Source organism: Gigantopelta aegis, chromosome 3 (genome assembly GCF_016097555.1).
Source record: "Gigantopelta aegis isolate Gae_Host chromosome 3, Gae_host_genome, whole genome shotgun sequence".
NCBI lineage: Eukaryota > Metazoa > Mollusca > Gastropoda > Neomphalida > Peltospiridae > Gigantopelta > Gigantopelta aegis.
Window position 1 is genome coordinate 10,990,980 of NC_054701.1, and position 12,915 is coordinate 11,003,894.

Below are 12,915 nucleotides of genomic sequence, written 5' to 3' on the forward strand. Positions count from 1 at the left end.
GCCTACCTTCATGCCACATAGAAAACTACCTAGCCAGGTATTGAACGAAGGGTGTGTAGTATTTTTAGACAAAACATGGGGACGGGCTGAAACCGCCACTGTCAGCTTGCAGGACACTTGTGAGGATTTGTGACCATTTGTAAACCCCACCCACAACAATAGACCCCAGGGTCGGGATTGGAAGGCGTCAAGGTTGGTGTATACACGGTTTAAGATATGCATTATAGGACGTTTGGATCATAATAATGATACATGTAATATGCCGACACCGCGAGCACACCTTGTTTGCGATAGAATCACAAACAGTTTGGCGATTATACTTTGTGTAGTACTTACTATCATGCCATTAATGATGTACACTTTATAATTAATGTACTATTAAATTAATTGTGTTATGCTAATATTTCTGCATTGTTGTTTTATTTGTATATTTCGTTAGTCTTGTTGTTTACACTAACACCCATGAATGTCGACATCAATACATTTATAAACTGTATGGCAACTTGTTTCGAGGTATGGGATTGTTTTGCATATTATATTTGTTTGCGATAGAGGTCCACTGGGACAAACATATATTATAATAGTTGAATATAGAGGAGGTATATTATTCTATTTGGATGTTGGGGTGTGCATCTCTAGTTTCAATATAAAAGTAATCAAAATATTACCCTGGATGTTTCACATATTTTAGCGTCTGGTTCGGCGAGGCGTTACGTACGTATAATAGTAGACGCATATGCACCCACAAATTCATATATGGTGTGTGTGTCTCGGTGTGTGTGTGTGTGTGTGTGGGGGGGGGGGGGTAATATAACACATACGTACGCATCCCGTGTCCCCCTCACACACACACACGGACACAAACGTACATGTATGGAATCAGAGGTCAGTGGGGAATCAAGTGTCCCCCTCCCCCAGTGCTGGAATAAATCTTCGCATGCGGACATGAACGATAGAGACATTCTGTCAAAATTAGCTGGCCTGAATACTTTTCACTATATATTCCCACCATTCTACACACAATATTAGTTAGAAGTAATACATGTAGAATGCATATAATGATTCAGTTGGAATACTACAATTAAAGCTGTTTGGTAGTAAGCTAATCCAATGCACATGCACAAACACACCCATCGATATTGTCAGTTTAATGATCCCCTTATGTTCTTATATAGTGGGGCGACAGTTATTATTATTATTATTATTATTATTATTATTATCCATCTTCATGTCATTGTGTATATATATGTATATTCTCTCTCTCTCTCTCTCTCTCTCTCTCTCTCTCTCTCTCTCTCTCTCTCTCTCTCTCTCTCTCATCATGTGTCTATCTGTCGGTCTGTCTCTCTGTCTCTCTCTCTCTCTCTCTCTCTCTCTCTCTCTCTCTCTCTCTCTCTCTCTATATATATATATATATATATATATAAAGGTAACTTTGTTATTTTTCAGATGTGGTTTGTAGCGGGGACTCTGCTTCTGTCTGTAGGATGGCTGTCAGCGCAGAAAGTCTGCAACACCAACTCTTACTGCATGGACAACAATGTAGCTGTTTTAAACACAACGAATCACAGAGCAGACAGTCACTACTATATAGGAGGATTATTTGGGGTTCACGAACGGGGGACAAATGCCTATAGGTGTAGTGATAACATTAGATTCAGAGGCCTACAGAACATGATGGCCTTTTTCTGGGCAATAGACTACTTTCAACGCAAATTAGATCTCAGAGAGCCTAACGGCATCAAGGTTAATAATAGGATATCTATTGGAGGCGTAGCTTTTGATAACTGTTTAAGAAAAGAAGAAGCTATAGAGAATATTATGGCTTTTCAGCAATGTAAAGTGATGCCTAGCGATGTTGATCGTAGACAACTGATGGCTTATGTGGGTCCGGATACGAGTAGCGAGGCTATGCCCGTGGGAGAACTACTCAAAGACATGTACTTGACGTCGATAAGTCATGCCGCCACAAGCACTGCACTCAGCGATGTTAGTAACTACCCATACTTCCTCAGAACTGTTCCATCAGATAAAACGGACGCAGAAGCTATTGCCGCCATTTTGAAGTCTATGCTGAAAACAGAATTCGTACAGCTCGTCTTCCAGGACGATTCATTTGGCAGGGCAAGCGCCGAAGTTTTCAAAGAAGAAGTTGCGAAACGAAGTATATGCATAGTGCAGACTATTTCTACTTCAGAAGATTCCCAGACAATCATCGACAAACTGATGGACAAGAGTTCTGTGAGGTACGTCGTGGTGTTTGGATCTGCGAGCACGGCGAAACGGATCCTTAGGGCAGCTGAGAATGATCAGCCACCTGGGAACTCACGACCATCTGCCAAACACCTGCTCGTCTTTCTCGGAACATCCTCCTGGGGAACCAACACAGACGTGCTCGACCAGACGGTAACAGCAGCCAACAACAGCATCGTCCTGTATCCCGCCATAGACCAGACCTTCCAGGAGCATGTTAGAAACTTTACGGAATACTGGAGACAGCTGAAGCCCAACAACGTTGTCCAGACACCGGGCTCCAACAACGAGTGGTTTGTCCGATACTGGGAGAAGGAATGGGGTTGTAAGGTGAACTCCATTGGCAGCGATAAATGCGATCTTGATAAACAGTCTATGAAAGATACTCACATCGATACCTATATTCCATTTGCAATAATCGCAGTGCAGTCGATTATTCAAGGCGTGTTTGATGCATCAGTTGCAAACTGTAGCAGATATAATCTTTGCTCAGGTTTAATGGACAAGCCAAGCCGAGGCTGGACTCTCCATAGGGCAATAAAGGGTTTCCGGGTTGGAAAACGGTATTTTAATTCCAGACCAGACAGCGGTGACGTGTCCTCGGACTTCTCTAAATATGAAGTGCACCAAGTTGTTAAAGGGACGTATAAAAAGGTAAGAAGCTACTTTGTTACACACTGTTTATTGTGGTGATATCTAAGAAGTCAAAGGTAGATCGTGTACCATTATGGTGACATCTTAAGAAGTCAAAATTATATTGTATATCATTCTGGAAAGTAGATCTATACGTAGGTACCAACAGCCCTAACATCTCCAGGTTCAGTTCTTCAATGCAAATTGTATTAACATTTGTATCACCAATAACCTCTGTGAATCAAATAGGGTTTTGTCTATGATTTTTATTTGTTAATATACAAGAATATTTTTAATAATCCATTTAACATACACTTTTGTGAAAACTACTTTATGATCCAAGAAATCACTTTTCCTGTTTTCTTTTTAGGTAGTTTTTTTTATGTTGTTTTGTTGCAATTTTTATTTATTATTATTATTATTATTATTTTATTTTTTTTTGGGGGGGGGGGGGGAACACAATTTTATTTTATTAATAGTACATATTTTATTATTGCAATACCTCAGTTTACACTGATTCATACAATACATCTATTAGTGTGCTAAAATGCATGAGTTTAATTAACTTATGAATGGTGTTATTTTTTCTAGCGTTTTGTATGGTATCCTGATGATCCAATGAACAGAGACTTCAGTACACTCTTTGACATGAGATACTATCCTGGAACGACCTGCCCGCCACCCTGCAACCAGTGTAAACGCGTACAAACGACACTACCGCCCAGACAGATATCCACAACCACAACCACAGAAATGACCACAACAATGACCATGGACCCAACGGAAGGAGGGAAATACATCTTCTTTCGATTCCCGAGAGACCAGGAGATGACCGGTGCCTATCCTTCATCATCCATGAGCAGTGACCGAGACATGATACAGATGCGGTTCAACATTGGCCAGAAATGGGTCATTGCTCTTATTGTCCTGGCATGTCTGGGAATCTTTGCTGTCCTCGTCTTTGAGGCGTACATCGTCTACAAGATGTTAATTCGGGGTCACAGACAACAATGGCGGACCATGTGGCTGGGCCAGCTGCTTCTCCTGGGCATCCTCCTTTGCTACCTGACTCTCTTCGCCTATATACCGGTCCCCACCAAGGCAACGTGTGGAATCACCAGGTTTGGAGTTGGCGTGTCTTACGCCTTCTGCTTCGCCGTCCTTCTGGTAAAGCTGATGGTCATCCTGACATCCAAGAGCTCTGAGCCATCTTTGCTGCCGGGCGATATTGAGTCGCCCAACTATCTGAGAGGAATCTACCAGGTCTTCATGTTCCTGTTTGCACTGGGAGTCCAGGTTGTCATCGATACACAGTGGCTGATCACCATACCACCAGAAGCCATCCAAGTAAGTTATTTCAGCAAATCACAAATTATTCTTATCTGGAGGCATGCTTTTTTAAAAGTTGAAGCCATCCAAGTAAGTTATTTCAGCAAGTCACAAATTATTCTTACCTGGAGGCATGGTTTTTTCAAAAGTTGAAGCCATCCAAGTAAGTTATTTCAGCAAGTCACAAATTATTCTTATCTGTAGGCATACAAATTATTCTTATCTGGAGGCATGCTTTTTTAAAAGTTGAAGCCATCCAAGTAAGTTATTTCAGCAAATAACGAATTATTCTTATCTGGAGGCATGATTTAATGCTTTGTGGAAGTCTTGCTAAGATAATACAAATAGTATGTAGTTAAACATAGGCTTACAAACTCCTATTTTTGTGGGGAACATGCTGACTTTTGTCTAAATTAAAAAAAAAAAAACATTTATTCATATTCAAACAGCTATATTGGGCTCCAAACATAGCGATATGCATTTTAAATGGATCACACTAATATTGCGAGTTGAATGTACATGGTGAAAAGTTTTCAGGTCAGCTAATTTTGCCTGAATCTCTTTATCGGTTTTAGTGACTGTGAAGATTTGCTGCAGCACTGGAGATGAAACAGTTGACCCCCATTACCCCATCTTGTACACTTTTGCAGTTAAAAGTCGGGAGACATGGCATTCTATCACATAATAGGATGTAAATATTTATATTGTATCACAACAGAATACTGGAAAAGTCACTTAAATAATAAACTTCATATTCATATTATCTGAATGACAAAACCATATTCCAATATTAAAATTATACCTCTGCACAAGGCGGAGTCAGAAGCATGTTAGGCAAAGTTGTGATTGCTTCCATAATCCACTATCAGGTGCTCGTTACACAATAATTGAAAACAAATCAACACATCCACTAGCCCTTGGTCCTGGCTAGTGGAAGTTATCAGCTGTAATACTATAATTACATAGGACACTAGTCAAAGCTTCTATTATGGCTAGTGACTTTCTCAAACATTTGTCGAACACTGAAAAAAAAATATTAGGGCTTCTAGATTATGATAGCCCCACTCCCATGGCTAGTGATATTTAATGTTGGGCTAGTAAATAACTAATATCTCCATGCCCACTGACTTGTGAAAACAAAAGTTGTCAAATGCTACTAGTAAGTCTGTTTCATAAATGTGAATACCCTGCCACCCCCTCCAATGTAAGGGTTTTTAAAGTTCTATCTCCTTCTTTAGGTAACATATCTGATTATTCCTATTGGTAAAATTGTATTTACTTAAAGTAGGGCTAGTGATTTTTTAATCATGTAAATCTTTAAAATCATTAATGCCATGGCTAGTGGATTTTAATTTAATTCTATTTTGTCTGTGTTTGCCTTTTCACAGGTGTATACCAACAATGGAACAATGGAATGGATCTGTAACCACTACACGTGGTCCGCCAATGATGGTTATCTCAACATGACGACGTTTGTCCGCACCGAGTTCGAGAACCATCTGCTGTCTCTCGTCTACATCATGTTTCTCATCCTCATCACCACGCTGCTGGCCCTCAACGCACACGGCATCATCACCAATCACAGGGAGAGCATCTTCATCGGAATAGCAGCAGGCTTCAGCATCCCAATCTGGCTGGCGTGGACTCTGCTGGGTGGGCTGACAAAGGACCAGAAGATGGCACATGAGTTTGGTGATGCCTGCCTGGCATTTGGACTCTTTCTCACCACGACACTCATTCTGTTCTCAATGTTTTTACCTAAGGTAAAAAAAAATTGATTTTTGTTTTCTTTAGTTAAAGTTATTATGATATCATGAACTAGTTGCAGAGAGCATTAATTTATTACAGACACCATTTAATGAAACTATTTGCTGACTAGTTTATATGTATTGAGGAGAATGGAGTACTTGCAACTGGCCTCAGTGGCACAGTGATTAAGCCATCGGACTACAGGCTGGTAGATACAGGGTTTGCAGCCCAGTACCGGCTACAACCCAGAGCGAGTTCTTAAGGGCTCGGTGGGTCACTACAACCTCTTCTCTCTCACTAACCAACTAACAAATAAACTACTGTCCTGGACAGACAGCCCAGATAGCTGAGGTGTGTGCCCAGGACAGCGTGCTTGAACCTTAATTGGATATAAGCACAGAAATAAGTTGAAATGAATGAATGAATGGAGTACTTGCTAAAAACATAGCAGATCATCTACTTATCACTAAACAATCCCTAGACAATTCATTATATATTTTAATTAGAGAATGATTATTATTACTCATGTACATGTATGTGATACTGAAATAATTTAATCATATATTTGTACAACTTAATTACTTGGGGTGGGATTTAGCCCAGTGGTAAAGCGCTCGCCTAATGCATAAGTCAGTGTGGGCTATTTCTTGTTGCAGCCAGTGCACCATGACTGGTATATCAGAGACCGTGATATGTGATATCCTGTCTGTGGGATGGTGCATATAAAACATCCCTTCCTACTAAGAATTACCAAATGTGTGACACCCAATAGCTGATGATTAATAAATAAATGTGTCCAGTGGTGTCGTTAAACAAAAACAAGCTTTAACTTTGATTGACAGGTGCGACAGCTAGTGAACATGGGAGTGGAAGGAATCTACTTTGAGGATGACCAAGAGACTTACTACGCCGGATCGGTGATCGTTCCTCCCAGCTACAAGAGCAGACAGAGCTCGGGGATCTACGTGAACAGCCAGGGGATATACTCAGAACCTGTCATCCTGGGAAACGGAGACCTCTGTATGTTATAGTCACATCTAGTGGGGGGGGGGGGGGGGGGGGGGGGAACAGCCAGGGGATATACTCAGAACCTGTCATCCTGGGAAGCGGAGACCTCTGTATGTTATAGTCAAATCTAGTGGGGGGGGGGGGGACAGCCAGGGGATATAATCAGAACCCGTCATCCTGGGAAACGGAGACCTCTGTATGTTATAGTCACATCTAGTGGGGGGCGGGGGCACAGCCAGGGGATATACTCAGAACCCGTCATCCTGGGAAACGGAGACCTCTGTATGTTATAGTCACATCTAGTGGGGGGTGGGGGCACAGCCAGGGGATATACTCAGAACCCGTCATCCTGGGAAACGGAGACCTCTGTATGTCATAGTCACATCTAGTTGGGGGGGGGGTCAGCCAGGGGATATAATCAGAACCCGTCATCCTGGGAAACGGAGACCTCTGTATGTTATAGTCACATCTAGTGGGGGGTGGGGGCACAGCCAGGGGATATACTCAGAACCCGTCATCCTGGGAAACGGAGACCTCTGTATGTTATAGTCACATCTAGTGGGGGGGGGGGGGGACAGCCAGGGGATATACTCAGAACCCGTCATCTTGGGAAACGGAGACCTCTGTATGTTATAGTCACATCTAGTGGGGGGTGGGGGGACAGCCAGGGGATATACTCAGAACCCGTCATCCTGGGAAACGGAGACCTCTGTATGTTATAGTCACATCTAGTGGGGGGGGGGGGGGGGGTCAGCCAGGTGATATACTCAGAACCCGTCATCCTGGGAAACGGAGACCTCTGTATGTTATAGTCACATCTAGTGGGGGGGGGGAGGACAGCCAGGTGATATACTCAGAACCCGTCATCCTGGGAAACGGAGACCTCTGTATGTTATAGTCACATCTAGTGGTGGGGGGGGGGGGGGGGACAGTCAGGGGATATACTCAGAACCCGTCATCCTGGGAAACGGAGACCTCTGTATGTTATATTTACGCCCTTACAGTGATCTTAACGATAACATCACTTTGTGGAACGAGCTCCAGGAGCACATCTAGTGCAGTGGGGGTGGAGGGAAGAGACAAAAATATGAAAAAAGGGCCTTTTTCAGGGAACATTTTGATCAATATTGCATTGGATTAGCTATGCAAGTTTCAGAGATTGCTCCATAATTCTACATTGTCACTAATAAAAAAAAATGTTCCCTACTTTTAGTTTAAAGAGTGCTATACCCTTTTTGTACAGTGATCCTTTTTTCACTGGAACCCAAGTAAGCTTAGGTATGGCCTTGCATGTACAAAGCTAATATAATCCACCACTGTTTCATGAAAATCAATGGAATGTAAATAGGTTGTTTGGTACACCTTTGGGGCCATTCATCATTATGTAACAAATGTAAATGTAATATTTTCCATAATAACCTCCTGAATGAGTGAGTTAGTGAATTTTAACTACTTCCAAAATTTCTAAATAAAAGAAAACCCATCCACCCATTAAAAACCTGGAAATTTTTTATTTGATGGCTATATTGTTTACATATTGTAATTATGAGTGACAAAGTTGTGTTTTTATTATTGTTTTGCATGATGTAGTTCTGCAGATATTATTTATGTTGTTTGTTTTTTGCAGCTGCATCCCACACGCGTCATACTGGGTCAAGTTTGCATGGTGGCTCTAACCCCCACTATTACAAGAAGTCACAGTCAGAATATGCCCCTCATAGCAAGGTGTTACGCGTGACCCCTGATCTCACTGGAAAACATACAGACCGACGGACGCAATCAGAGATAGCATATGGGAATAGATCAGCTAAAGGAACATTAAAACGTAAGTGAAATTAGCACAGATCAGCTAAAGGAACAATGGGCTTCTAGATTATGGTAGCCCAACTCCCATAGAGAGATATTCAATGTTGGGCTAGTATATAACTACTATCGCCATGCCCGACGGCTAGTGACAAAAAAAAGTGGTGAAATGCTGCATTTAAGTCTCTTTTGTAAATATGAATATCCAAATCTAAAGGTTTTTAAACTCTATCTCCCTCTTTAGGTGACATAATAAATAATAAAACATATATAACATAATAAAAGTGAAATTAGCAGAAAAACATGTAAATTTTGATCTACCACTCAAAGTATTAACTATTGGGGGAGGGGGTTAGTAGGGGCAGTTTCCCCCATGAAAAGTTCCCGTTTTAGTTTAGAAGTGCCCATCTTGTCTAGCTGGAACAGACCCTCCATTACTTTACTGCTTACACCTCGCCCCTCAGTATTTTACACTTGATAGACTCTATATACTAAATACATGTATATATCAATGAATACACCTACAAAACCTTTTCATGGTCAATATCTATATGATTAATAATCAGTCTACCAGTGTTTCCCCATTCCACCATTCACATTTTTAATATGATAGCACTTCTCATGTCCCACACTATATCAAATATTCCCAGCCCCACTAACAAGCTCATGGCCTTCTGTTATCAGCATTAATAATTCTGTTTATATTTATACCCTACGCCCAGTTTACAACTACAGCGAAACCCCTCAAAACTGGACCCTTTATAAACCAGAATTCCTTCAATATCTGACAGGTTTCTTGGTCCCTTTTTAAATATTAGTCCAGGGCTTCTAGATTATGGTAGCCCCACTCCCGTGGCTAGTGATATTCAATGTTGGGCTAGTAAATAACTACAACTGCCATGCCCGATGGCTAGTGAAAAACAAAAATTGTCAAATGTTGCAGTTACGTCTATTTTATAAATATACTGACCCCACTCCAACCCCTAATGTTAGTGTTTTGAAGCCTCTTTAGTATAGTCCCACTGACATATCCAATTATTACTATTATTTACTAAAATTTTATTAACTTAAAGAAAAGTAGGGCTAGTGAATATTTTATTGTGGCTAGTACATTTTTTAAATTACTGATCCCATGGCTAGTGAATTTGACAACAATTCTAGAAGCCCAGTATACTTAGTGTAAAACCTCTGTAAACAGGATACCCCTTAAAACCTGACATTTCACTTGGTTCGATGGGTGTCTGCTTTAGAGGGGTTTCACTGTATTACATTATCTGAAAACAATTTACAATTTCTTCTTTATATTTCAGGATCCAGATATGGCTCACAGCAGAACCTTGGTGCACTGTAAAATAGGAATCTTTCAACACATATTTAAACTGGCCAACCAATCAGAAAGATGCTAACATACTTTGGACCAATGAAAAATCACAAACCTTCCTGTCAGTACATAATTGTGTGTAAATATGTGTACATAACACCGTTAGGTTCTACTATAGTGTTGGGATGTTATGCATGTTTCATCATTAAACATTTCAATCATAATCAACTGATGGAATCATTACTAAACTTATGTACCTAATACATTTCAGGGATTTAACTAGGAAGAAAGGCAGGGACTAATTGCCTACTATTATAAAAAATACAGAAAAGTGTACTAGACTTCTAGTTTAGAAGTGTCCTTTGTGTACAGCTGGAAAATACCCTACATGTATACCATAATGTGCCCCATTCATTTCGTACTGCCAGCCTACTTACTTTAAATCGTCTGCTTTTTATACATGTGTAAAGAAATATATTTTCAATTTAATCTAAATGTTTTACTTCATCTTGCACTAATTGAAGCTTATTTCCAACCTGCAATACCTTTTTTAAATAATGAAAACATTTGGATTATGAGGACCCACAACACCACATTACACACAACTGGATGGTATCATTTACCATCATATATTCGCAGCCGATTCCAAATGCATTTAATAATCAACTTCAGATTGCTCAAACATTTTCACAATAGGTATCAGTGTGTTGCTTATAAATATATACATATTATTAACTCCTGTAGAACTTTGAAAGAAAAAAATATATATATTGATAGCAGGCATGTGTGCAGGGCTTTTAGCAAGGGGTTGAGGTCTAGACTATGGCAACTGAAGACAGGGAGGCAGAGTCATGCTCCCCGGGAATATATTGAGAAAAAAGAAAATGTGCTTGAGCAGGGAGGAATTTCGATCCCAGACACTGTCCCCCTGCACATGTGCTTGGATAGCTCCCTTTCCAAAATATCTGGGTAGAATGCTAATAAAATATCTCTTGCTGCCATTTGGAGTAGTCTATGTGGTGGCAGCTGATTTCCAGTTACACTAAATAGCCCAAATTTATACAGTTAAATCTCTCAAAACTGGACCCTTTGTAAACCAGAATTACTTCAAAACCACATGTTTTGTGTTTCACTGTATATATATATATATATATATATATATATATATATATATATATATATATATATACAGTCAAACCTGTCCTAGTGGCCACCTGTATTCAGTGGTAACCTTCCTTAAGTGGCCACTTTTTTCTCTCCCGAATGATTTATAACGTAAATGCACCTGTAATAAGCGGTCACCTGTCTAACACGGCCAGCGGCCACCCAAATCGCTAAAAGACCTATATTAAGCGGCCACAGTAAATGTTTACTATTATATAAAAGGGATATTTAACAACAGCGATAAGATGCAGCAAATAACAGATTTTCACACCTTCAGGAATACTAGCACCCATTCAGTCCCGACATCTCAACTGTGTATCAATTAAGGAAGTATGACTATGGAAAGCATCTAATTGCCCCTGGGCAGGTTACGCTTGACATTTGTAGATTCACTTTCTATGACAATACACTGCATGAAGTAGAAATTAAATAATTAAATGGAAAGAGAAAACAAACTTGTTGAGAATGGTTAATTTAATACATTCCAGCTGCAGTTTTTCCTGAAGGAGGCGACATGTCAAAAGTTTATTTATAGTAAACTGTGAAGCACACATCCATTAATTAACAGTAAAGATGCTATAACAAGAAACAACAGCATATGTTTTAAAGACTATATGTCGCAACCTGTAATCAGTGGCCACCTGTCTTAAGCGATTTATCTACTCCCTTGTGTGACCGCTTAAGACAGGTTTGACTGTTCATATAAATATATATATATATAAGCATAAAGCCACAGATCAAATGTGGTGAGGTGTCTTTAAACAAGTATTAATATCCTTTGAACACTACAAAGGTCAACCTACTAAGAATTATTGAAAAGAAGATGGAAAGATATTGCTGTATTTCATATAAATTTCTTAATAAGACCTATATCTTAAACTGGACTTTAAGCACACTGAATGGTGTGGTGACTTAAAAATTAATAATGTTGGTAAAATATTCATATTGAAAAATGTTGGGCGAGGCCTTAATATAGACTAATGCCTGTTGGCCAGTCCCCAGTCCATTAATTTTTTGAATGGCAATAAATATTGTGTAAGCCCAGAGGCAGATCTAGGGGGAGCCCAGGGGCCCGGCCCCCCCACCCCCATAAATTTTGTGACAGTTATAATTTTATTATATATTAATTTTCATTTTTTTATGATCCCCTCCAAAACTCCCCCAAAGTTCCATCGGCATTCCACCTCATGTCATTGCCCCCCCCCCCCCCCCCCCAAAATTGATTTTCTGGATGCGCCACTGAAGCCAATAACGAAAACACATCAGTGAATGAACATAATGAAATCATCTTCATGATGATTGTAACTAAATACTGCTGCTCATGTTATGTTCATTACATTGATAAATAAAATATTAATATTAATAAAACTGTAAAATTCCTGACAATGTGAGTCAGAGTACCTGTTGAAAGTAAATGGACAAATGTATTTTAACATTTACCAAAGTTTTAGTTTCTCAGTGAAACCAGTGTGCATGTTAATGAAGTATATGAATATGTATAAAATAGTTTACAGAGGTTAAATACATGTAGAGTATATTTGTTTATTTCATAGTCTTAGCTGTACAGGTGTATACATTAGCTCTTGTTTTATACCAGGTACCAATATATGTGTAATTGTCTATGTTATATGAATAAATATCTATTATTTTTCAAA

At 39.7% G+C, this 12,915-nt stretch overlaps 1 protein-coding gene across 1 annotated transcript; it reads left to right on the forward strand.

The window, feature by feature from the left end:
- On the forward strand, window positions 1-12,915 carry LOC121367516 (metabotropic glutamate receptor 3-like). The gene is made up of 7 exons (XM_041491739.1): window positions 1-192; window positions 1,450-2,907; window positions 3,478-4,233; window positions 5,604-5,978; window positions 6,807-6,984; window positions 8,600-8,797; window positions 10,086-12,915. Exons 2-7 carry the CDS (start codon window positions 1,450-1,452, stop codon window positions 10,124-10,126), a joined length of 3,006 nt encoding a protein of 1,001 aa, XP_041347673.1. The 5' UTR covers window positions 1-192; the 3' UTR covers window positions 10,127-12,915.

Excerpts from the sequence above, each read along its gene's own strand:
- LOC121367516 (XM_041491739.1), top strand. The coding sequence starts at position 1,450 with ATGTGGTTTGTAGCGGGGACTCTGCTTCTGTCTGTAGGATGGCTGTCA. Across the intron at positions 4,234-5,603 it reads TACCACCAGAAGCCATCCAA|GTGTATACCAACAATGGAAC; the intron begins GTAAGTTATTTC and ends GCCTTTTCACAG. Across the intron at positions 5,979-6,806 it reads TCTCAATGTTTTTACCTAAG|GTGCGACAGCTAGTGAACAT; the intron begins GTAAAAAAAAAT and ends TTTGATTGACAG.